The sequence below is a fragment of the Uranotaenia lowii genome, chromosome 2 (assembly GCF_029784155.1).
Source record: "Uranotaenia lowii strain MFRU-FL chromosome 2, ASM2978415v1, whole genome shotgun sequence".
Classification (NCBI taxonomy): Eukaryota; Metazoa; Arthropoda; class Insecta; order Diptera; family Culicidae; genus Uranotaenia; species Uranotaenia lowii.
The window spans coordinates 32,898,294-32,925,884 of record NC_073692.1 but is presented as its reverse complement, the minus strand read 5'-3'; the positions used below and the strand labels follow the sequence as shown (position 1 = coordinate 32,925,884).

The following is a 27,591-nucleotide window of genomic DNA, read 5'->3' as shown; positions in this document are numbered from 1 at the left end:
TCGAGTGTCCAGTCAGTATGGTCAGTGGTTCAACCGTCTCCAGAGTATTGAAGCGGTTCCAGGAGCAGTTGACGTTGAACCATTGCAAAGAGCTAGAAGAAAACCGGGACCGGAGAACAAAAAGACGAAGGGAAAGGTGAAGCGAATGATTTAAGCAAATCCCAACGTCTCAAGCCGTGATTTGGTGCTCCAGAATGCAAAGAAGAGAGCTGGCTGGACTACATACAAACAAGGTAGACAACTTCTCAAATCGCGATGAGCGGCAACAATCAACGGCTAAAACTCGGGCACGGAGAAAAGATGCTGACAACATATGGCTGCTGTGTGATGGACGACGAAACGTATATGAAAGCCGATTTTAAGCAAATTTCGGGGTTGGAGTTTTTCACTGACAAGAGCAAGTTCGATGTGGACACAGGCGTGATTCTTATGGGAGGGGGTGGTGATCGGGGTGAACACTCCCCCCTCCCCCCAAGCGGCAAAAAACCGTTACAAAATACCCGTAAACGCTCGAATTTCTATAAAAACTTTGAACTTCTTCTAGTAGATGTGCTTTTGAATTTTCAAAAATGTTCCACTCCGTGGGGGTGTTCACTCGACGAAAAAGGCTCAAGATTGAAGAAAAGTCGGTCTACCAAACTCAAGCAGCTGTAACTTGCAATTCTCTGGACCGAATTACACCAATCAGCGTCTGTTGAATTACTTAGAGTGTTGACTTTGAATTTGCAAACCATTTATCTCCTTAACATTTGAGTAGGTAATGAAATGTAAAGACATTTTTTTAATTGTCACTAATATTCCGCATACATGAGCAAATTGTGATAAATTTGGTATTTGTTTTAAATCTGAGCTTCTTAATTCTTCATTATGTTTTGAATTTTAATGGAATGAAAAATTAAAAAAAGTGGAATAGGGAAGTGAATATGGTTTTATTTTTTTGTTTCGATTATAGTCGTTTTACCATCTTTATGGCATTCGCGACTTTATCAATGTTGCATTTGTCGGATCGTTATTGAAAAACTATCCGGTACAACTGTGTTCGATGTTTACTCTTGGGCTCGAACTCGCGGACATCGGATCAGGAGACAACAGACTTGCCAACTGGGCTATATCACAAGCCCAGAATATTGTTTTACACTTAAATACTTGAATATTTTTTCTTCTGAAGTCATACATTGATTGCCTTTACCATGCAGTTTCTTTTTTATTCGGTCAGATAGAAAAAAAAACAATAAAATACTCAAACTATTTAAATATGTACGGAATCATAAGATTGGAAATTTGTTTACGCCCATAGCGGGGGAGGGGGTAAGCTCGAGCGTGACGATTTGTGACATAGGGGAGGGGGGGGGGGGAGGAATTCTCATCGTTATGTAACGATTTTTCCTTAAAAAATTCAGTTTAGAAATCGCAGTTATTTTGATCTCATGCAATTTTTGCAGAATGATGAGCAAACTAAAATCAGCTTCAAAGCTGTAAGCTTCAACATGATTGAAACTGGTTTGTAATCTTTCCTCTTTAAAGATTTCAAGATAGACTTCTTAAAAATGTGTATTGAATACCCGTGAAATAACCGTTGGGAAACCGATGATTAGGTACATTTACCCTCAACAACTCAAATAAACCTTCAAACGGAAATTTGACTTTTCTCTCAATTAATTTACAAATGCAATTTTATTTATTCCGACGAATATTACTAACTGGAGTAAATTTTACATAACAAGTTACGCTCCATGAACTAAATAATGTAAATATGATAGACCATCAGTGATCAAACACAGAGCAACTCGTAATAATGCAATCAATTTATTTTATCAGAGAGATATCCTCAGTGAGTACTATGAAGCGATTTGGATAGATATTAATTCCGTGTTGATGAATGTTAAAAATTTTTTGTTCAAATCTATCTCTGATCTTCGAAAATCACTATTTTAAAAAATTAGAAGAAGGAGGGGGGGGGGGGGTTAAGTATCAGCGCTACGTAATTTTCATAGGGGGGTACGTCGAAGCGTTACTATTTGTGACATACAGGGGGGAGGGGGTAAAAAATGAGCACTTTTTGCGTTACGTAATTTATGGACGCCGCCTAATGTTTTATGGATTTACAGATATTGGTTATTCTAATAAGTGAAAAACTACCTTTGAACTTTAAGTGTTAAATTGCCTTGTTAAATTCTTAGTAATAAAGTAAGAAATTTTATTTGTGGTCACATTTTCCTTCGGAGTGATCAGTTTTCCAGTAAGCGCTTAAGAAACGTGTGACTTCAATTGACAGTCTTTGGTACCTTCTAATCTTTCTGTTTGACACCAATATTTCACAAAATAAATTCAATCTTCTCGTTTTGGATTGATTTTTTTCGACTAAGCGTAATCACCGAATCACAATTACAAATCTGTATTTTTTCTTTTGTTTACAGTTGGTTTATTGACAATTTAAAATCTTTACAAAGTGATGTCTAACTCATTCCAAAATCCGATGCAGTACTATTCTCACTTGCGTTTACAAGGATTCATAATTAGATTGCAAAATAACAATTATTGTTTTGAACCACAGTACATATTCTCTTGCACGAATTCATCCTTCCCTCGATTTGACACCATTCAAATATGAATTATGAAACTTCAAACTAACCTATATTAAGAAATCTAAAAAAAAATTAGATCCAATTTAATTTTATTTGGTTTTAAATTTATCAAATCAAGCATTCATATAATGGATGAGCGTAAAAAGATTCAAGTATGTACATTAGACTGACCCATAACTAGCTCGTTTGAAGTGTGCGTAAAAACACGCTCTCAAACCACTGGGCTCGCTATATATGGGAATTCTCTTTCTGAGTTTCTCATGTATAGTTAGCTAGTAAAGAGCAAAGGCGGGAGCAATTCATGGGAGCTTTTCATCAACATGCCCTCTAGCCTAAAAATTTCAACACCTATCAAGATTTCTCCTATTGGCGCACTAATGCCTGTCTATTCACCTTTCTTTCAAATTTCTATAAAATAAAATTCTTTCTAGTTTTCATTCCGCCGCATATGCCATTAAAATTATAATCATTCAAATTACGGCGATTAAAATCATATAACATTTTTGCTTTTTATGAATTTTTTTGAAAATAAAATGAATTGTAAACATTTATCATCCAATATAAACTATTTCCCGCTTTGGTTTTGCATGTGTGCTCAGAAAGGACAATATAAGTGAAACAATAACTCTTTAAAAGCGTAGTGAAGATTTGAAACAATATTTGTTTGAATAAAATTTTCTCGGAATGACGTGAATATTTGAGAGTTCTGTATTTACAAAAAAATATTTGAGAGATTAAAACAAAACGATCCAGGGTACTTTTATTCAAGATTATTCAGTTTTGTATGAAGAATTAGAGAGTACACGCAAAAAAAAGCAACATTAAAATTTTATAATTTTCGGGAGAAAAGTAGATTTTAAAAAAATACCAGTTATTTCTACAGATATTGTCATTCTGTCGTAATTTTTGGTCACAACCAATTAAAATCATCTTCCTGAACGTTATGAACAATGTTTGTTTGATGATGATGAAACATACTATTCTTCCAAAATGGATAAAAATTACCCATTTTTTTTATTCTAATATAACTTTGAAGGATGCGGATATATGCAGCGATTTTTTTTCTTGCATTCGAATTATTAGACCGTTTGCTATGTTAAAAAGACAAAAAAGTTTCGGGCAACGCAAGGCATTTTTCTTAAAGACCAAAATGTTTAAACCCTTGGAGTAAATCATAAAATTACTCATTTTTTACACTTTTTTCTAAATCGTGTAAAAATAAAAAAATATTTCGAAATTAAGCTAAAAATATGGGCTTTCTAACGATGTACTGGAAATTAATGTAGCATTTCTTTCATAGGAGAAAAGTAGATTTGAAAATTATTGGATCTGAGGTATATTTTCCAAAATTTTTTACGTCTGATGTCTGTGAATCGATAATGAAGTGCTTTTGATAATGATCTGAAAAATTGAGGATATCTTAGTTAAATACTAAGCTACAAACTGGTATATATGTAACAAATATCATTACAATGAAGTTAATTGTTACTTTTTGCCGCCACAAACCCCTTTGTTAAGGTTGCCAGAATTTTTTTAGCACATGTCCGGGCCAGACAAATCCGGGCTATTTTATACAAAAACCTGGTCAAATTCGGGCATTTGATTTAAAAATTGACGACTGAAATCCAGGCATTTTTCAATGAAATCAGGCAACCGAGGCGGGCCGGACTGCACCCAAATTTTGTATTGAATATCCAGGCAAACTCGGATAAAACCGGGTGTCGAAGCCCCGGGAGGGCAGTGGACAAAATCCGGAACCACTTGAGATATATTTGTGATCGTTAAACTTATTTCGCTGAACGAAATAACAAGTCCGTTTTCACACTTTATACACGATTTATTTTTCCACCGATAAACTAACGAAAGCCCAATTAACTTAACAGAAACTCTTTATTAAAGTTTAATTTGGGACTTAAAGTATATTTTTCTTAAAATTAGCGATTTGAACTTAACATAAAAATTGCACTTATATTAAAATAGTAAGTTCCAAGTCGCATTGGAATTTGCGTGCGAATCAATGTGCATCGACGGCTGCGAACGAACGAAGACTGTCGGTTGTTAGTTTGTTCCCCCAGCGTGTGTAGAAAATCGTTCAGCACACAATCGACCGAAATTTTGTTGGTCTATTGTGTGAAGCTACAAAACCTCACCGGCACGCCGGCCGGCGTTTATTGTTCTGCTGCAATCTCGGTCGAAATGATGACTGTTGATGATGGTTCAATAGGGTGTCTCATCATCACACGCCGATGGTTGAACCTTTGGTGCGAATAATTTTTCGATGCACATTGTGAATCGAACATCCTGCCCCTCGCAGAAATAACTATTTCTGGAACGTTGAATCGTTGACCATAAGTAGTTGTTGGATGATGCTGTCTTCGGGAGAGTTGACTACGTTGACGATGATGGTACCAGCGAAGCGTTGAACCCAGTTGTCGTCTCGGTGTCATCTCCAGCGGTTTTCTGTCGATATGAAAAGAATATATAAGACCCGGTAGAGGGTTTCAAAAGAGTAAATTGATTGGAAAGGTCCTCACCTGGACCCTACAGTTTGTGGGCCTTGTATTTTAAATAAGCTGCTACGTTGATTGATCCGCCCATGCGGAAATCCGATGTTGACGTGGTTGATCCTAGTTGGAAACCGTTGAAGTCACAGTCCTTACTGTGATTCGGAAATTTTTGATGAATTTTGTTCTTTGGACGGCGATGGAATAGGAAGAACACATATTTTCGATGTTGAACGGGTTGTTTTTCCGGTGGGTGTCTGTAGTGATACGACTCGAACTACTCCATCGGAACCAGGATGTAAATCGACGATTCGTGCCATTGCCCAGCGCATTGGCGGTTGATTCTCGTCGATAAGGACAACGAGCTGGTCCTTTTTCAGCTCCACGGGAGGTTTGAACCATTTGGTACGAGATTGGAGCGTGTGTAGATACTCCAGATTCCAGCGACTCCATATCTCCTGCTGCATTTTCTGGATTTGCTGCCATTGTGGAAGCCGGTTGTATGGAATGTTGTGGCAATTTTCGTCGGGAACAGATTTCAGTTCCTCGCCGATCAAGAAATGGCCGGGCGTTAACGGCCGTAAATCCGTAGGATCGTTTGTGAGTTCGGTGAGCGGACGCGAGTTCAAGCAACACTCGATCTGAACTAGCAGGGTCTCCATGTCGTCAAATTCTAATTTTCGGTCCCCCACAACTCGAACAAAATGTTTCTGGGCTGAAGCAATGGCAGCCTCCCAAAGTCCGCCAAAGTGCGAAGCTCTGGGTGGGTTGAAATGCCAGCGAATTCCGTTGTCGGAGCATTCGCGGGCAGCAGAATGTTGAAAGTCTTTAGTTTTTAGAAGGCGACGAATTTCATTATTAGCTCCAGTGAAATTCGTCCCATTATCGGAGAAAATATCAGAACACAAGCCTCGACGTCCAACAAATCGACGGAGAGCTTGGAGAAATTTTGCTGTGCTAAGGTTCGTTACAATCTCAAGGTGGACGGCCTTGGTGCTAAAGCACACAAAAACGCACACATAAGCCTTAATAGGTGCATCACGACGGTGACGAGGTTTTAGGTAAATTGGTCCCCAGAAATCTACACCGGTGATAGAAAACGGTCTTGATGGTTTTACGCGTGGCGATGGCAGATCAGCCATAAGATGCTGTATGGCTTTCGGCTTGGCTCGAAAACAAACTACGCAGGAGTAAACTATGAGCCTTGGTGTGGTTCGACCACCGAGAATCCAGAAACGTAAATGAAGTGTGTTAGTGAGTAATTGGGTTGCGGCGTGCAATAAACGTTCATGATAAGATCGTACCAGAAGTGTGACGAAAGCGTGAGATTTTGGCAATATTATTTGGTGTTGCGATGCGTACGATTGAGCCGACTTTCCCAACCTACCGCCAATTCTAAGAACCTTATCTGTGGCAATAACTGGGTTGAACCAACGAAGTTGAGATTTGTTCGAAACTGGTCGTTGATTTTCCAAATCCTTCCATTCTTCGGGAAAACTATTTCGCTGAACAAGCTGAATCAAAACATTCTCAGCTCCAAGGATTTCTTCTGTTGTAAGTGGTTGAGATACGACCCTTTCAGACTTCGGCAAACGACGATTGGTGAAATACCTCCTCCAATAAGCAGTCATTCTCAACATGTGCTGATAGTTGGAGAAATTGGCGATGTACCTGTCCACAAATGTAGGTGCAAGTGCAGCTGACGTTAGCGCGCTTCTTTTGCGCTCATGAGCAGCCTCTTCCGTAAGCTCAAATTGTGCAGCATTCACTGGCCAGAAACTCCTCTCCTGAGCGAGCCAATGCGGACCCTCCCACCATAGTCTGCTGTCGAGTAGTTTGTTTGCGGGAAGTCCTCTGGATATTATGTCCGCCGGGTTTTCAACTCCAGCTATGAAGTTCCAGTCCCATTTCTCTGTCGCTGTGTGTGTAACCCTGAGTGCCTTCGAAACCTTGCTGTACAGCTTAGCCGACGAGAGTGCTCCACAAAGCTCTAGACGTGCGATGCTCTGCTTCTTCAAAGGTGCCACCTTGGAAGACGATGTAAGTAGTGCTGTTTTGATTTCGCCCTTTGAGTTGGTTGACCGAACGTAAACGCAGGAACCGTATCCATTTTCCGACGCATCGGAGAAAAAGTGTAATTCGAAGTCGACAGTGTTCGGAAGCATAATGAACCGATCGATTCTAAGCTGATTCAGAAGCGGAAGCTCAGCGACAAATGATTTCCAGTAAATCTGCATATCTTCTGGGAGTTCACGATCCCAGTCCCAAAGTTTGTCGTCCTCTTTCAAACTCCAGAGAGCTTGCATAAAAAACTTGGCCGTTACCACAACGGGCCCTAGTAACCCTAGAGGGTCGAATAATTTCGCGATACAAGAAAGTGTTGTTCTTTTTGTAATCGTTGAGGTGATTTCAGTTTGTGAATCGAGAATGACATATTTCAAACGGTCGGTGTTGGTTTCCCAGTGCAAGCCTAACGTTTTTATTGTTTGATCCTTATCAAAATCTACTGTCGACTGGAGAGCTCTTTTCGATTCAGATAACTGCTCCAGGACTTCCGGGTAATTGCTTGCATACTTGCGTAGCTCCATGCCTGCTGAGGAAAACATGCTTTCTAACTGCGTAATAAGCTCGATTGCTTCGTTGACTGTTGTCGTACCAGAAATAAGATCGTCCATATAAATATCTCGACAAGTCGCCTTGGACGCGATTGGATAATTTTTACTCTCGTCGTGAGCCATCTGCTGCAAAACTCGAGTAGCGAGAAAAGGTGCTGCAGCAGTACCGTATGTTACGGTTTTTAATTCGAAGATTTGAACTTCTTGTTCGGGATCTGACCGCCAGAAAATTCTCTGAAGGGGTGTGTCGTTTGGATGGATTCAATTTGCCGGAACATTTTGGCAACATCGGCAACAATCAAAATGGGATGAATTCGAGATCGCAAAATAATTGACCTAAGGTCATCTTGAATGGTCGGACCGACCAGCATAGCATCGTTCAAAGAAATTCCAGATGAGCTCTTACAAGAGGCGTCGAATACGACTCTTAGTTTTGTTGTGCTGCTTTGTTCTCGAACCACCGGGTGGTGAGGAAGAAAGAAAGACGGTTGGTGATCGATTGAGGAATCATCTATTTGTTTCATGTGCCCCAGGTTGATATAATCGTCCATGAATTCACGATACTGAATTGCTAGTTGAGGACTTCGTTTGAGGCGACCTTCTAGAAGACGAAATCGATGCAAATCAGTTCTCCGATTATCGCATAAATTTTTCAAAACATCTTGCTTCATAGTTAAGCGAACCATATAGCGACCACTGGATGAACGTGAAACCGATTCGACGAATAATTTTTCGCATAAAATTTCATCGGGCGAATAAGCAGGAGAATCATCAGTTTCGAGGAGCCAAAATCGTTCCATATCTCGATGTAAATCAGCGGTAGTCGCTACATTGCAAATTAGAGGAGCGTTGACCTTCCTTTCAGGAACCTTTCCCGAGATTATCCATCCGAACACAGAGTTTACCAGATGTGGCATTGAATCACCCATAGAAATTCGTCCAGGAACGTTGAAGAGGTCAAAGAAGACATCAGCACCAAGCACCACATCGATTTTAGCTGATTCATAAAAGGCAGGGTCGGCTAGTTGAATTCCTGTAGGTATTTCCCATGCGGAAGCGTCTATGGAAATAGTCGGCAAGTCTACGGTAACCTTCGGCAAAACGAATAGATCAACGGTGGCCTTGAAGCTTGAAATCCGCGACTTGAACGTTGAACGGAGTTTTGAACGAACACATGTTGACGACTGTCCTATGCCTGCAATAGGAACATCCACTCTATTCCGCTGCACCTTCATACGCTGACTAACACGCTCGGCTATGAAGCAACATTCGCTTCCAGAATCCAATAATGCACGGACGGGGTATTCGTTTCCGGTATCATCAACCATTAAAATGACAGCAGTAGCAAGAAGCACTTTACGAGAGGTTGAACCATGCGAACTGCAGCTAGTGACTCCAGAATGTGCAACGGAAGAATCAGATGCTTGATTATCAGGTTTCGGAATGGGTGGACTAGGTTTGTTTGATCTAATGTTTTGAGCTGGTTTATTTTCGAACCTTTGAGGCGAACAGAGTTTGGTATGATGACGACTATTACAATTGCGACAACTAGACTCAGAGGAACAAGTTTTGGCTAAGTGCCCACGGCGCAAACAATTTCGACATAATTGATTACGGCGGACAACGTTTTCCCTTTCATCGACGGACATATTGTTGAATGAAGCACATTGATAAATGTTGTGCTGACCAGAGCAGGCGAAACAATTGCGTTGAAATCCACTATTCTGTACACTACCATAATTGCTAACTCGTGGAAAAGCTGGCTTCTTTGCTGGGAAACTAGGTTGTTGCGACGTAGAAGGCTTAGTGGAAACTGTTTGCAGGACGTTTACCCTACGTTGGAGAAACTCGACAAGCTTAGGGAATTGATCAATGTTTTCATTTTCTGCATATTCTTCCCAATCCCTTCTAGTAATCGGATCTAGCCGAACGCTGAGTAGATGAATGAGTAAGGCATCCCAATGTTCAGTTGCCTCGCCCAACTGTTTCAATATTTTCACATTTGCCTCGAAACCTTCGATAAGTGTATGTAGTTCTGCTGGAGACTCGCGTTTCAGGCAAGGGAATTCAAAAAGAGATTGCACGTAAGTGCGTTTGAGCCTTCTGGGGTTTTGAAAATGATCTACTAGCATATTCCATGCAACTTGATATTGATCGTTGCTAATAGGGATAGTTTGTATAATTTTGAGCGCTTCGCCAGCTAAAGAAGAGCGCAAATAGTAAATTTTTTGAATTGTTGATAGGCTCGTTGAAGAATGAATGAGCGAAACGAATAAATCGTGAAAATTTAGCCAATTATCAAAATTGCCATTGAAAATTGGGATTTTCACATCAGGTAGTTTAATGTTCATTTGGTGGGAGGGTTCCGCAGAACGACGAGTAGTGTCATGTAATTCAGGGGACGGCTTAGCATACAAAAGCAGAGTACCTTTGATCCGGTAGTAGTTCCTCTCAAAATCCGTGCGCTCCTTGAGATACTCCTGCAATGTTTTGTCGTCTCCAGAATCCTCCATTATCTCGAGCTCCTGCTGAACGGCATTGAACTCCTTCCAAAGTTCAACAAAATTTTCCAGCCTGACTGGAACCTCGACTGCATCGCGTTCTTGTTGAAACTCGTTGACGAAGTTAACAATCCCAGCGAAGGAAGTCGTGATGCTGCGTTTGCGGTTTTTTAGACCCCGCAATTTCCTTTCGGCGGCCGACATCTCGTTCACGGTGTGGATCTAAAATCAAAAGACCGCGTAGACCGCGCAAATCGGCTTAAAGGAAATGGAACCCTAATTACCTGGGCAAGGCTTGAAATATGCCTTGTATAATTATTGCCTCTGCACCAAGAAAGGGCCGTAAGTATCCAGGAGGAATTGTCGACTCTGGATAATGAGCTCGAAAATGCACCAAATCGTCTTCAAAATATCCGTTTTGTAACTTCAAATTGGTTGGACCACGTGATAGTAGTATCAGCTTTCGATTGGCCAGGTTGAAGAAATTGCCGGAAATTGATCTTTCACCTCGGCGCGTAAATATCACTCGAAAGATATTCAATATTGGTTGTAGTATCGCTTTCGATTGACCAGGTTGTAGAAATTGCCAGGAATAGATCTTCCACCTCGGCGCGGAAATATCACTCGGAAGATATTCAATCTCGGGTGATGATAGTTCGTTCGCAGGTCACGTATAGGAACCAGGATTGCAAAATAAAGATCCGGTAGAAAAATAACGAAAACGTAGGTATTTGGAACCGCACTCACCTATGTGAGGCATAAAATATGCCTTGGATATATTAAAATCAGCAAGCAGCAACGTGGTTCCAAAATGGCGCAGCAGCCATTTTACGGATAGATTCCGGATCCAAAAACGTGTTTTTCGGTCAGACGGATTCCTATCGACGTCTATCCGGCTCGAAGGACCATGTCGAAGCCCTGGGAGGGCAGTGGACAAAATCCGGAACCACTCAGATGAAGATTTGGTGTATCGAAGAACTTAGTTCTGGCATGCAATTAATCGACGGAACACTCATGCCTGACACCACAAACGGTTTAATTTTCTTCACGTTTAAGATCAAAACTAGTCCAATTGTGTAAAAAACAGTTTTTATATTCAAACTAAGCGATTTGGACTTAAATTTATTTAATCTTATGCTATTTTTCCACTTAAATTATAATTGCACTTAGCCTAAGAAATTAACTGGCAAACTCAAAGCAAGTTCCAGGTTGATTTGGAAAACATGCGCGCGAATGAAGATGTGCAGACGGCTGCGAACGAACGAAGACTGTCGGTTGTTAGTTTGTTCCCCCAGCGTGTGTAGAAAATCGTTCAGCACACAATCGACCGAAATTTTGTTGGTCTATTGTGTGTAGCTACAAAACCTCACCGGCACGCCGGCCGGCGTTTATTGTTCTGCTGCAATCTCGGTCGAAATGATGACTGTTGATGATGGTTCAATAGGGTGTCTCATCATCACACGCCGATGGTTGAACCTTTGGTGCGAATAATTTTTCGATGCACATTGTGAATCGAACACCGGGCAACCTGGCAGCCTTACCCTTTGTGCATTTGGAAGATCAGCGTTACGGGGGGATGATGTTGCCGACGGAAAGGCTGGCAACCCTTTCTCAGTCGAGCATAAAGCACCACAAGGGACGACCAGCATAAGATGAAAAACAAACGTCACTTTTTCACTTATTTCCTCCATCTGAGCGGATCACACCGTTTGTTTTTTTGATTGAGTTGAGGTATAAGAAATTGTTCGCCAAAATTTCATTTGCGGCTTTCCGGTTAGCCACAACAATGCGCAGTTTTTTTGACATACTTTGATAACGCTGGTTACAGAGGACTACCTCGCCAGATCTTTGGTGATCTGTACCACATTTAAATGCTTACCTTTCACTTTAGGCCGGTTGAGAACGACCCGATAACCGGCATAAGAAGTACCATTTGTATTGGATCGGAGACTGGTTGATTTACTGCCAACTGTAGATAGGGTAGAATAATCATCCTTTTGAGAACTGTTTGTAACTAAAGGACCAGCATTCTCTTCATACACAATTTGGCACGTTTGACCCCCCGTTTTCGATTATATTTTCTAGAGGGAAATATACCGCCCTAAACCACTTTTTTGTTACAGTCACGAATCTAGGATATGCTGCTCTCAATTCGGCACAAGGACGGGCAGAGTAAAGAGGGCCTCTAAACAAACCAAGCGGGGCCAAGATCTCAAATCGTTAGAGGAGAGGTCATTGGTCATTTGCAGTGGTCTCGAACAGAGGCGGAGCGCACAATAGTCGTGGAAACCAATCTTAAATTACAAGTAAGGGCCGGTATTCGAGTCGTTAGAGGAGAGGCTCTTAGTCTTGAATCGTAACTTGAAATTGAGTAAGCCGATGAGCGCGTGCGGACTTGGTTTCCCATCTCGGTTACAGCCTTCGATGCAGGTCCGGATGGGAATAATGACTAGAGGCCCCAGGTGGACTTTATGGCGTAGGGGTACATGGTATCTAGAGTCGACCAATTGCACCCATGGACCCAGAGTAGCATACTGGGGCGATGGCTCGCCGTGAATGAAATCCGTAAAAAGGATTTACCACCTGGGTGATCAACTAATAAAAAAAACTCTGTGGCAAACTGCAGGAAAACCATTGTTTGTGGCAAAACTTCACGATCCCACTATGTAAATTCAGTTGAACTTCAATTTTGCGAGAGAAAAAAAAATCACTTCGAAACGGTCGTGAAAAAATGACATCTGCACAAGACGAGCTACTTGGATGGAACGGAAAAAAAGAAGGTTTTGTCACAACTTTTATAGGTTCTGCCCCACAGTGCGATGAAACATCCCCACCCGTTTTGGTCTCCTGGTTCAGGTGTTCATCGAAGTGCAGCTTCCACCTTTTTATCACCTCACGATTGTCTGTAAGGATGCCTCCGTCCTTATCCCGGCAAATTTCGGCTCGCGTCACGAAGCCTTTGCGAAATGCTTTCCTTCTAAGCAGTAGTGGAAACTATATTTTGGATCTCGATAGGATGCATTTTGTGAATTTTTTCTCGCTAATTTGTGTCAATTTTTAACAAATTGCGTTGACTAACAAAATGATAATTCGTGGTAAACACCCTCAAGTAACCATGCCAATCACCGCCCATCAATAAATGCTTTAAAAAAACAACAACTATTGAAAAAAAAGGAAATTTTCCGATGCAAATCGTTTTGCGAATAAAGAACAATCGTTTCACGACGATAATAGATCAAATAAGTACTATCTAGTAAAAAAAAAACTCTTTTCGCACAGGCGTTTAATTTGATAATTTGCCCGGAAACGAAAAACGAAAAACTTTATTTCTGGCTATCGATAGCCAAATGAAGCAGTTTTTATTAAAAAATGGCAGAGCTTTAATGCCATCATAGAATAGACGTGAGATTTTTGGGGAAAACATTTCAGTTTTAAGAAAGTACACATTAAATTGTGATTTAAGGCGGTAAACGGTGTCTGGACGGTGAATGGCTTTTGGTTAATGCATTCAGTCAAATATGTTTCAGTTATAATAAGAGTAGATTATTAAAAATTTCTTAATTTATCCCGACATTTGCTATTGCACCTTGAGAATGAAATTTGCTCTTACTTGGTTAGCAACGAAATGCCAAATTTTAGGTATAATTTTGCCATAAAAGACTTTTCGGAATAAACTTCTTAGGGCTTAACTTCGGTTAATTTCTTGCACCTATGATGGATTTTGATCTTAAAAATGTTATTTCAACTTTTTATTTGATATTAAGCCATGTTAAATGAAATTTATACTTTACCGCTTTAAGCTGCTATTCGGTTTTTTTTAAATACAATTTCTACAGAAAAGACTCCGACGTTTTAGGACTGCATTTTATTCTTTCATTTTTTCAGCTCAAAAGGTTGCCGACCCCTAGATGCTCAGAAAACAGAGGTTCGAGGAACAGCGAGTGGTAACGCGCCGGCCGCCACAAAGCATGTAGGAATGTATCACCATCGTATCGTGCCAAAACTACAGCTGCCATCCACCGGAGCAGAGAGTCAAGCCAGCTAGCTTGTAGGTGATTCCATCCGCATTTCCCCGGGGACCTCAATCCCCCGGTGCTAGAGCCATAGTCCTGGATGGGTAACTAGGATGAGCTTGATGACTTTCGGTTGTCGCTGACGGTGATGGTAAATGTTCGTCCATCCCATCACCAAAAAGGTGCCGGTGCCACGCTATTTCTGTCCCCGTCCCGTGTGCTTTGGCTAATGCTTTGGTCGACGGTCGGGATGGTTTTGTTAGTTTTTTTGGTCCTATTTTTATGGTATGAGCGTTTGGAATGGCGACCGTGACAATTTGACCGAACAAGAACTCTTGAACTGATTTCGAAGAGCTCTAAACATTTTTCATGACTCATAGAGGCAAATCAACATTCGGATCATTCACCTTAACAAGCGGGTATCCTCTTAACGGCGGATGACACTGTCCAGTGTGTTCATTTTAACAGCTGTTGCGGAATTTTGAAGCAGAGGGAAAAAGTGTTTTAAAACCAAATGGCATAATTTCTTGGCGTGTCTCGCCAACCAAATTCAGCTATAAAAAGTTTGACTTGAATTTCGTCTAAAATATGTGTAGGCAAACATAGCAAAAACAATATAGATGAAAAAATGGGCTATTGGATTTGAGAAGTTAAGGAAAGGTTTAGGATGATCAACTTGATAGGGCCTTTCCTTTTTCGTTGCTTTTTTTGGTAGGAAAGGCTTCACCATCATCCATCATTCAAAAAGGCGAGCAGGTGGTTGATCAATTATTCACACGGAACAACTGTTGACCGAGAATGCTGTAGTGAATGAATGAGTAAAACATGGCCTTTGAAAAGCACAACAGTGAATTGATCGTTTTTTTACGCTTAAGGATAAGGATGAAGTTATCTTTTGAATAAAGAATGAAACGAGATTTAATATGAGATTCAAATTCATTGAAAATGAAGTTCAGTTTTTAAGAAATAATTTAATCAAATTTAAATTTCTGCAAATGCTCATCTTTTTTAATTCAGCAAATTAAAGCACGATTCATTCTCATTCCAAGCATATTTCAAACTGTGCTGTGCTCTGCTCATCTTCATTAAATTAAAAGCTGAGATGTGTAAGGTGCAAAAAAAGTATATTTCAAATTTCCGTTCCGCACGAGTTGAGATAATTATTTTTCCTGGCGCGCGCACACCGACAGACATACCGGTGGGAGCTGAAAAGTGGTTTGCCAAAAAAGGCAGCGTAATGTTTTTTTTTCGTTTCTTTTTCCCCTCTGGTGTGCTGGTTTTTTGCTGTGAGGTGAACTTTTTTTTCTATACCCTCCCTCTTCATTTCGGTATTCGAGACTGAAACAACTTGAATGAATAACTGGATGATGATGTTTCTATTGCCGAGTTTGTTTTACTTTGATTTTATAATCCACTTGGTGCAATCGTTCGAGGGATTTTTACAATTTGCCGTTTTTTTGGTTTCAACTGAAACCTAAATCAACAGATTAGTAAAAAAACGGAAACATTTTTCGTGTTCGATTTCAGAGGAATCAAGAAGGGGGAAAAAGTTCAGCTTGACAAACAAAATTCAGAATAAATCGGACAACATTGTATACTCTTTGGAGCCACTTTGTGAAATCAGTTCTTTTGCTTTTCGATTGATAAAGTCTAACTGTCAAATGCATTGCATCAACATACTAAAATAGAGCAACTGAGATTTTCTTGTTAAAAAAGTGAAATTCTATATTTTTCCTCTCTAAAGCCACTATGTAGATTTGTAGTAAGTTATCATACCATAATTTTTTTTGTATAATGTTGAACAAATATAAGCGAAAATTGCAAATGTGCAAAGAACACATTAAGTTTTAGTGCAATTGGAAACAAAAATATCGGTTTGTCAATCGATTTTCTAAAATAATTGGAATTCGTTGCAGATTCTTTGGAGCCACTTTTTGTTGGTTTTACTTTCCTAATGAAGGAAATCATTTTAAACCAATTAGTTAAAAATGTAAAATGCATCAAAAGTTTCTTTTTACTGAGCTCTAAGCGTACAACTTTAGAGGATATGACAACTAACAGCTTACAAATGCTAAAACCACCAACCTACAGATTGTGTACTATGTATGCCGTGACCGGGATTCGATCTCACGACCGTTGGCTTAGAAGACTTGAAGGTTATCCTTTACGTCACGGGCTGCGGCTTAAAATTTGAGAACGGATTAGCTTAGGAAGCGCAAATTTTCAAGGTTACTGCTAATTGATTGATTTGATTTGGCCTTCCGGTGGATAGAGACGGAATTGGCTTAGAAAACGCAGATTTTCATAACTACTGCTGCTGATAGATTGTATGATTTGCGCTCCGGTGGAAAAAAAGGGATGGCTTAGGAAACGCGAATTTTAAAGCTGCTGCTGGTGATTGTTTGTTTTGAATTCGATGATTTCGATGGGTGGAGACGGATTGGCTTAAGAAGCGCAAATGTTTAAGGCTGCCGCTGATAGATTGATTTGATTTTGCCTTCCGTTGAAAAAAAAGACGGCTGCTGCTGTAGATTGTTTGTTTTGATTCGGTCTTCCGATGGATGGAGACGGAATTGACTGAGGAAGCGCTGATTTGTCATTTTTGTCATTTTTGTCATTTTTGTCATTTTTGTCATTTTTGTCATTTTTGTCATTTTTGTCATTTTTGTCATTTTTGTCATTTTTGTCATTTTTGTCATTTTTGTCATTTTTGTCATTTTTGTCATTTTTGTCATTTTTGTCATTTTTGTCATTTTTGTCATTTTTGTCATTTTTGTTATTTTTGTCATTTTTGTCATTTTTGTCATTTTTGTCATTTTTTTCATTTTTTTCATTTTTGTCATTTTTGTCATTTTTGTCATTTTTGTCATTTTTGTCATTTTTGTCATTTTTGTCATTTTTGTCATTTTTGTCATTTTTGTCATTTTTGTCATTTTTGTCATTTTTGTCATTTTTGTCATTTTTGTCATTTTTGTCATTTTTGTCATTTTTGTCATTTTTGTCATTTTTGTCATTTTTGTCATTTTTGTCATTTTTGGGTATTTTTGTCAATTTGTCCATTGTATCATTTTTTTAATTTTTGATGGTTTGACCATTTTTTTAATTTATTCGTCAATTTTGAAGTATTTTGATTTGTCATACTTGAGTATTCAATCAATGCTCGATTCGAGATACCAGAAAAATCTTGTGCGATTTTTTATTAGGAAAAAATGTTATCAAGAAGGTGGAAATTTTCGATGAATATAAATTGTATTCTACTGTGGCTTTTTGCTTCAGAGATCTCTAAAAAAGCAAGAAGAATCATTCATTAGGTTTATTTCTAGAATTTTAAACATTTTTTTGAAAAATTCAAAAACTAGTGTTTTTCTTGTCATTGAAAACATGCCTGTTTACTGTTAACGAATGCTACAAATTCGAAGGTTTTTACTGGAATCAACGGTGTGATTGAGCATTTTATTGTACTGGAATAAGATTTAAAACTATTTAGATTTATTCGAGTATCGTATTCCATTTATGAAAATGCACTTCTGAAATGTATGCCCTTATGTGAGAATTGTTGCACATTTTTCGTAGTTTTTTTTTTTTAATTTTTTTTTGTTTTTCCCGTCTTGCATGCATCTTCTTAAAAAAAGTGCTGAAATCCAATTTTGACAACTTTGTCATATTGTCGAGGGCTCTTCCCTCGTTTACTCACGGGCAATTCTACACCAAAAAAGCGAGCCCATCGCCTATCGTACCTATGACGTCTTATTTTTGATAATTTTGATTAGGGATTGCTGGATATTGCTAGCAAGCCAAATTGGCACCTTTTTTGGAGTGATCATTTTACGATAGTTACAGTGAGGGGCAAAATAAAGTGTCCAAATTATTTTTTTATCATTTCTTTTATTTTTCTGGTTAAAATTCAACGAAAACACATCGTAATCATTTTTTAAATATTGTTCATTATGTTCTTTTCAATTTTTGTTAATGTTGCGCTGGTAAAAAAATAAAGTTTTTCTGATAGAAAAAAAAACAATTAATATTCCAAAAAAAAATGGGCAAAATAAAGTGTCCAACTCAAAAATCAATATAATTTCGATAAGTTTCCATCGCGAGGCCCCTCGAATTTGTTTGTTTTGTGTATTTTGACGTTTCATAAACAACTGGCGTGGCTCTGGAGTATTCAAACAGGTGTCTACATTCGAATAAGTTGTAAAATATGGAGAACGCATAAATTTCTGGTTCCATTCCGTTGTCCATCCGGAAACTGGTTGTTCGTGATGTGAATAACGGTCAAACACACCGGGAAGTGACCAAGCACTACGAAATCAGCAAGACAGCGGTATCAAAAATCATGAAGGAGATGAAAACGTTCGGATCGGAGATGGATCGCCCAGGAAGAGGACTGAAGCCCAAGACAGATGCCAGAACGGACAAGAAAATCATTCTTGAAGTGAAGAAAAACGCAATAATAACGATCCGGCAGATACAGGAAGAGCTCCAATTTTCGGCATTGCGTTGTACTGTCCGTCGCCGCATGCATGCAAAGGAGTACCATAGAAAGATCGCAGTGAGAAAGCCTTTCATCAGCCAGGTGAACAAGGCTAAGCGGCTCAAGTTCGTCAAGGAACACGTCGATATACGGCTCGAGTACTGGAAAAAATTGTTGTGGGCCAACGAATCCAAATTCGAGCTATTCAACCGGAAGAAGCGGGATCATATGTGGCGCGAGTCGGGTGAGGAGCTCCAAGATCGCCATATCCAAAAAACAGTCAAGCACGGAGGAGGTAACGTGATGGTGTGGGGGTGCTTTTCTTGGGGTGGGGTGGGCAATTTGGTAAAAATTGACGGAATTATGACAGCTGAGTCACATTCCAATATTCTGCGGGGAAACCTTGAGGTATCCCTCATCAAGACGGGCCTCGAAGAGCGCATCGTTTTACAGCAGAATAACGATCCGAAGCATACGGCCAATCTGATGAAGTCATTTTCCCGTTCCTGCCGCATCAAACCCCTTGAATGTCCCCCACAAAGTCCTGATCTGATCCCCATCGAAAATCTGTGGGCCATCTTCGATGCTCTGATTGTTAAGACTGGTGTGACAAATTAAAAATACTTATTTTGATACCATGGAGCATGCGTGGGAGGAACTAGACCCACAACACTTGCACAACCTTGTTGAAAGTATACCGAAGCACTTGCAGGAGGTGTTGAAGGCTGAAGGAGGCCATACCCATTATTAAATCGTTCTTGTTTGCCTTCAGTTTGAATCAATTTGAAGCTGTACCGATCTGGACACTTTATTTTGCCTCTGTTTTTATTTTTGGAATATTAACTGTTTTTTTTTCTATCAGAAAAACTTTTTTTTACCAGAGCAACATTAACAAAAATTGAAAAGAACATTATAAACAATATTTAAAAAATGATAACGATGTGTTTTCGTTGAATTTTAACCAGAAAAATAAAAGAAATAGAAAAAAAATAATTTGGACACTTTATTTTGCCCCTCACTGTATGATGAAAACAAAATTATAGATTGAAGAGAAAAAAAATCTTATTTTTAAGATAAAAATCATTTTAAATGTGCAGATTTACAAAAACATGAAAAATGGGTGAATAGTTGTCGGGATTCTGATTTTGCCTTCTATCGATTTTATGTGAAACGAAGAAAATACGGAAAAGTAGAAAAAAACATAACAATCCTTTTGCTTTTTTTACGTTCGTTAAAACGCTACAAAATGTTCTATAAAGTTATTAATCAACGCTAATTTTTCCGGCAAATCAGTCACATTTTTTTTAATTAACAAACGATATTTATTTTACTCCAACGTTTCGGTGTCGTTCAACACCATCCGCAGTAGTTTTATAAGTGTTATAATGTGTTTTAATTAGTGTTATGTTGTTCTCACAAAATGGTCGTTGTTTCTGTCCTTTATATGAAAGCGTACTATCCGGATTTTGTTTTTGGGTTTAGTTTCACTGTGAATCAATTATACTATTAATATAAATTTCCATCTAAACTAAAAAAGGCGTCTCACTAATCGTACTTCCACAGCCAGAACTTATGTCTGAGTCCCAAAGAATAACAAAAGTGAGTTACTATTCTTCTTGTCTTTGTTCATGCTTTTTATCATTTTAACATAAAAACATTAAAATGATGAAAAACACAAAATGGTTGGGCCTACCATGGAGCAGAGAACGCAGAGACATCTGGGACACAGGAACAGAAGATACGTGACCACCAGTACCAAAAGTTTCGAAGGGCCATTATCGTTGGAAGCATGCTAAGAAAAATGCTCTTTGATGAAAAAACCACGCGTTATTGGAAGTTATTCCACAAATCACAGGGGTTCCTCTTCAGTGGTTAGAAATGATCCATTTTGAACAAAGAAATCACAAAACCTAAGAATAAATGCATTTTGTAGAAGTGATTCAATAAACTCTAAGATTTTTAATTTTCATTCAATTATTTTGGAATGCGATAAAAATGACACATTCAATTGCAAATACCTCATCACAGTCAACTCGTATCGCGTCACAATCTTTTACAAACTTGTTTGTCATTGTTTGAACTACAATTTCTGAAATTCTGAGCTTTCTAGCGTACTGGAAACTTATTTTAGAACACAAAGAGTGAAACTATGTCGATTTTTCATACCTTTTGCCGAAAATCTCCATACAAATTTCAAGTCTTTTGCACCAGCTCGTGCTTCTGCCAAATGACCTGAAACTTTCAGAAAGTCATTTTTTCACCTAAATGCACCAATCTAGGGGGTGCCGCGTTGAAAAAAATGTTGTAAAAATCATCCCATACAAATTTGGGCCAGTCTAATGTACAAGGATATACGGACAGTCGAAAGCACATAAAAACGACCTACCCTTACGACCAGTTGTTCCCAACATAACCGCACCAACATACCACTTAGCTAAGTACATCAGCCAAAATCTACAAAAATCGATACACAGCCCATACAGTTGCAAAAACTCGTTCGATTTCTGTGAAGAAATCAACGGTCCGACTCTCCCGGTAGGATACATTATCATATCCTTGGACGTAGTATCCCTGTTCACCAACGTCCTCCGAAAACTAGTTACGAGCAACATAATACATCACTGGTCTGAAATAGAAACAAACATAAATCTCGACATGTTCTTAGAAATCGTAGAATTCCTAATGAATAGTGCATACTTTCAATTCAACAACAAATTCTATATTCAAGAATACGGCACAGCCATGGGCAGCCCGATTAGCCCGATCCTATCCGAATTAGTCCTAGACACAATAATAGCGAAAGCAATCAAACAGCTCCCATTCACGATTTCGATCATCCGCAAGTATGTAGACGATCCCTTCCTGGCTATCCCAGAAGCGAGTTGTGTGATGTCGTCCTACAAATCTTCAATGCACAGGAAGAACGTTTACAATTCACGCTAGAAAAAGAACAAGAAAACCGCCTCCCATACCTGGACATGGTCGGAGTGCGAGATCTAAAACAAGTTCTTAAGACTGAATGGTTCATAAAACCCATAGCATCCGGCCGAATGCTGAATTGGCATTCATGCCATCAGCTCAAACATAAATTAAACGTCGCTGACAACTTCATTTATCGAGTTGCACAACTATCCAGAAACGAAGATGTTACCGTTGCGATATTCAACTCATTTAAGTTTGGCTTAATTTAATCTTTCTTTACTTTTTCCTTTAAAATAAATATAAATTGGTAATTGTTCTTTGTTATTTGTTCATTTATTAATATCATCAAAGCAAGATAGTTTACTAGGTTTAAAAATGCAGGACTCACAAGAACACAACTTGTTAACAGAGGCACACTTAAACAAATACACGAAATGGAGGTACTAGAATGGAACGACAGAGAACGCACAAATTAAAATATTTTAGTCCAAAATTAAGTGGTATAAGTTGTATGGGTCGAGAGGATCTACCGATAAAAAGAAAAAGAAGATTACTTTCCGCTTTAGCCGCCAAGACGTAAGGATCGTGATAAAGATCGTCATATCTTTAAAACCTAACCTAAAAACACAAAAACAGGTTAAAAGACAAAGTTAAAAGTCTTACATATCTAACAAGAAACGTGCACAGCGGAAGACAAGAAGTGATTGTGCGAGAGTACGAATCAGAAAAAGCGCGAGTTAAAGGAAATCCCGGTAGCCCTCGTTGAAGACTCATAACTTGTTGTTTCCACTAGGAGCCAAAAGTCTAATCTGGTCCATGCATTCTGGGACTTCGTCGAATCGTCGAGGTCCGCATCTGGTACTGCCATTGAGACCAGAAGAACAGGTGCCCATCCGGGACTAATTACATTCCGTGCGCCATCGGTTGGCTGAACGGATTCAACGGATCCGTTCCGGCCTGAGGAGCTGAAGAGGAATTGGCAGAGTTACCGCCAATTCTCGACAGTTGCCTAGCCACATCATATCTAGATCCCAGAGCGTTCCGAGAAGTACCATCAGCAGCGAAGGCTGGCCCAACGAAGTACACGATACACGACACACACAGGTATTCTAAAAAAAACTTTAAAACGCTAATTTTGCAGAGATAGTGTGTTTAATTACTCCGAAGAGTCCGCGATCAGCAATTTTGTGAAAGCCGACCTTGAGGAGCTCCGTTCCTGCTCAAGATCGAGCTAGCCAAAAAAGAAGGCCTTGTGTGCCCACCCTCCACTGAGTCTCCAGAGGAACGACCAGGGACTCGAGGGCTTAGGTTTGGCCCCCTCTGGTCCAGACAGTAATAAAGAACATCAAAACATAATCGAGCTCGTCCAAAAACATCTGAAGCAGAACAACTTTCCGAAGCAACTGGTCAACAGATTGATCAACACAAAACAAATCCAGAAACCAACTATCAGCCTACTACAACAACCTAATGAAAACCCCACCAACTCACACTCCAACCACAAGACAACACCTACCAGGAAATTGTTTATTGTTTATTGTTTATTGTTTTAAAAACCATCTGACATAGTTGTCTTAATGATAAACTAAAATTAAGGTTACATGAATATATTGCACGAACGAAGATGTTTCTAATTATTATTTCTCAATTCATTACTTAAATAAGATTCAATCCGTCGTTTAAAGGTTGTTGTACTTACATTGAAGTCAAAAAGCGTATAAAATCGTAGAAAGCTTATTTTTGCGGAACGTAAAGGGTCGTTACTACCATACCGGGTGCTTCTTGATTCTAGTGAAAGCCAGTCACGATTTCGCAGAGATCTTTCAGGGGCATAGATGTTACATCGAGAAAGAAGCCATGAACAATCGATTTCATTTCGTAAAACCTTCGCCACGAACAGTGACTGGCCGATGGCATGACGATCCGAGAGTGTGTGAAGTCCCAGTAAAGCACAACGCTGTGCATACGGTGGCAGGTTTAGAGGGTTCTCCCAAGGCAACTCCCGAAGAGCATATCGTACGAATCTTCTTTGAATTGCTTCAAAACGCGCAATCCACACAGCTTCAAATGGCCACCACACTAGGCTTGCAGATTCTAATGTTGAACGAACCAAACAGCAGTATAGAGCTCGCAGGCAGACAGGATCAGGGAATTCTTTGCTCAAACGTAAGATAAATCCCAGCATCCGGTTAGCTTTCTCGATAGTTGCAGAGTAGTGGTGCTTGAAAGTCATATGACTGTCTAGAATAACACCAAGGTCCAAGGTCACCAAGGAAATGAATCAACTCGCCAACAATTCAACAACTCATAACCCGGACTCCAACCAACCGTCAACTAGCACAAATCTTCAACAAACTCCACACTCCGAACTCCGATACATCCGAACTCGCCCACAACTCAAAAGCCCAAAATCCGGACCCCGACAAACCGTCAACCAGCACAAATTTCCAACAAATTTGACACTCCGATTCATCCGAACAAATTCCAGCCAACAATCACCATCCTGAAAACATCGAAACATCCAACGATCCAGCATACCAACCAGAAGTATCGTACCGATCAGTACCATATGTACCGCTGCTCACCGATCGACTGATCCAATGCTTAGCTGCCGACTATCCCAACGTCAGAGTAGCGAGCAGAAAAAACATGACAGTGGGAGACTTGTTCAGCCGAGTGAAGGACCCAAAACGAATCGGTGAGAAGTCCAACTTAATATAGGTACCAAATCCCATGCCAAGAGACCTGCTCAAGCGTGTATATTGGTCTTACCAAGAACACACTAGATCAGAGGCTCTCGGGCCACCGTAGTAACATCAAAACATTAAAGGAAAAGAGAGACAAAAACATAAACAAACCAATAGGAATAGAGAAAACCAGAGAGAAAGATAATACGGCTCTCATCGACCATATTATCGAAACAGGACACACATTTAATATAAGCAACACATCTGTATTAGACACAAGCTACACCGTAAACCAGAGAACAGATTGCAAAAATCTCAGCACAATTTTCGCCTCTGTTCTAAGCATATTACACAAACACAACTACAGAAAGAAACGTCAAAAATCCGTCAAAAATATCGATAGTGATAAAACACCGAAAACAACGCAAGAAGATTCGATACAAGTACCGCCTGAAAGTTGATTGTTGAAATAGTGAGAACTCAAATTTAAATTATGTGTAAGACGCCTTTTTTTAGTTTAGATGGAAATTTAAATTAATAGTATAATTCATTCACAGTGAAACTAAACCCAAAAACAAAATCCGGATAGTACGCTTTCACATAAAGCACAGAAAAAACTATTATTTTGTGAATACAACATAACACTAATTAAACCAACAAACACTATTTTTAACTTGTAAAACACATTATAACACTTATAGAATCCCTGAGGATGATGTTAAACAACACCGAAACGTTGGAATAAATAAATATCGTTCGTTTGTAGAAAAAAATGTGACCGATTTGCCGGAAAAATTATCATTAAAATATACAGTCGACATCTCAAAAATAACAGTTATTAATCAACTTCAAACCTTGACGCAAAAAAGTTCATGTGGTATTACGTGTTGTCAGAATTAATTACGATTGTATTTTCAAAAGTTACCGTTTATTTCATGGAAAGTTCCATACAAATTCGAAGGTCTTTGAGAGTTACTTTAGAGGTATCCTATTGAGTTAAAACTTTGCCAGTATGGTTTTATCATTCATTGAATCAAGATTGAGCGGGTGGTAGCTAGGTTCCAAACAAGTTGGGAAAAAAGGGCCACCCTAATGTTTATGTTCTACACCTACCCACACAGAATCATAAATTACTGGGCCAAAAGTTGAACGACTTTTCATTTCGCTCTCGTAGAACGAAAGGATGGCAGAAGTTGTGCCTTTCCTCGGCCAGCCATAGGTAGTAGCTCAAGCTCCTGAAGGTAAACTTTCTTGGCACTACATTTATGTGCTGTTTCTCCAAGAAGGTGGGATTTAATTTAGTGTAAATTGATTTTGCTGTGTTCTCGGTTTGTACGAGAACAATCCGGAATGAGAGCAAGCGGGGTCTGTTGGGTTGTTTGCCAAATTGGGAAACTTTTCTCGTGGCCGAGTGTTTTGCAACCCGTGGAAGTGTGCCGAAGGAAGAAATTTGGGTTGCGAGAATTTGTGGTCGGTATATTTTTAAAAAGTCGTTAGGAATTTGTCTGGATGGAAAACCTATGGAGCAATTTTTTCGTGCTCATGCTGAGGTACCGATTTCATTAGCTTCCTTGAATTTAAAATCATCGATTCTCATAAACAATAAAATGTCAAAACCAAAGTACACATCAAACACAGTTTAACCGGATAAGGTTTTCAGTAACCGTTGATCTAAAGTCACGAATGCCTTAAAGATGGTAAATCGACTTCAAATTGCAACCCGTGGCATAGAAGATAGCTTTCAAATCTTCTAAGCCAGCGGGTATGAGATCAAATCCCGGTCACGGCATACATAGTACACTTTCTGTGGGTTGGTGGTTTAAGCATTTGTAAGATGCTAGATGCCATCATATCTTCGAAAGTTGTACGCTTAGAGTTAAGAAAAAGGAATCTCTTCGAGGAAACATCAAGTTTTATTGAGATCCTGTATGTGTTTGAGTTCGTTTTTTTTAAATTGAAACCAAAAAAAAATACCAAATCTAAATCAAAATTAACGAAACTAATAATCGTAGGCAATGTTTTTAAAAAAAACATATTATCATAATCAAGTCACTATAAAGAATATGTATCCGTTGAATGAAACAAATAAGTGTTCATTCAGAGAATAGATCAATACAATAATGAATCAATTTTTGTCAATTTCGATTACGAACTAATGGACACCAAGTTCTAAAGGCACATTGCAGAATTTTAAATTTAGGTCTTTGAAAATATTTAATTTTGTTGTAGACTCCAAATCAAATTTATACAAATTTCAATAAAGAAATGTATCAACTGAAAAAGCAATTAAAAAAAACAGTGATCAATACTCGTTAACACTTTTTTATGTATTGTCAAAGCCTAATTTTTTTTCAACGTCGATTTGGCGAGACGTCAACAAATTAATTAAATCTCCTGTCGTCGTCGTCGTTTTCGCCGTGCGGCGCGTGTCATCCACGAGCACCACAAACTGTTTTCCCAGCATAAATTTCAACCATAAACAAAAAGCGCTAAGGTTCCCTTTAGCTTCAGGTTTCCAAAAGCTGTTCTCCTCAGCTTTTTGGTTTTTCTTCGGTTGAATAACCTCATCAAACATCCTAACTCAGTCATTGTTTAGGTGTCTCTAGCACCCCAGTGTGTTTTTTTGTCTTGTTTTTGATGTTTTAGTATCTCCCTCAAAAAGTGCCAAATGAAATTCGAAGAATTTTCCCCCGAACGAAACCACTCCATTCCAGTTTCGTCAAAGTGCTGTTTCTGATCCTAACCAGTAGCTTTATTCATGCGGCAAGCGGAAAAATTAAGCAAACCACAACACAAAAAAAGTCAACGACCTACGCAAGCAAAAACAAAACAAAAAACAACAGAAAAAAGCGAAAGTAGAAAATCTCTCTGGAGCAGAAGATCATCATCAGCATCGTCGCTTTTTGTCTTCGTCTTGGTGTTCGTCATCATCATCATCATTGTCTCGTTAAGTTGCAACACCTTTCCACTTGACTTCGGATCAGCAATGTGGGTTCACTTCATCAGAGTTGCTGGCGAGGAATGGGCCAAGAATGCTTCAAACTGAATGCTTGAAAAATTATTCTAAACAGTTCCAAGGTTGTTAAATTGAGTGAAATATTCAAATTGGTTACAACAAAATTTAAATTTTCATAACTTTGAAATTTTTCATTTTAAAACTTAGAGCTAAAAAATAATCCTATACTTGAACTACCAACATTATTCCGGTGGCTCCAGAGAGTAGAATTATTGGAACTTGTTTGTTTAAGGTAGAACATAAATGGCACATTTAATGCATTTGACATTTGAAA

At 39.1% G+C, this 27,591-nt stretch overlaps 2 protein-coding genes across 2 annotated transcripts; both read right to left on the bottom strand.

Annotated features, from left to right (window-relative positions):
* Positions 1–5,241: 5,241 nt before the first annotated feature.
* Positions 5,242–7,827, bottom strand: LOC129741273 (uncharacterized). Its single transcript, XM_055732988.1, has one exon. It carries the CDS (start codon positions 7,825–7,827, stop codon positions 5,242–5,244), a length of 2,586 nt encoding a protein of 861 aa, XP_055588963.1.
* A 59-nt stretch (positions 7,828–7,886) lies between these two features.
* On the bottom strand, positions 7,887–10,409 carry LOC129741272 (uncharacterized). Its single transcript, XM_055732987.1, has one exon. The coding sequence runs from the start codon at positions 10,407–10,409 to the stop codon at positions 7,887–7,889; it is 2,523 nt and encodes an 840-aa protein (XP_055588962.1).
* Between the last annotated feature and the right edge of the window lie 17,182 nt (positions 10,410–27,591).

Coding starts and splice junctions, on each gene's coding strand:
- LOC129741273 (XM_055732988.1), bottom strand. CDS start 7,827: ATGGCTCACGACGAGAGTAAAAATTATCCAATCGCGTCCAAGGCGACT.
- LOC129741272 (XM_055732987.1), bottom strand. CDS start 10,409: ATGTCGGCCGCCGAAAGGAAATTGCGGGGTCTAAAAAACCGCAAACGC.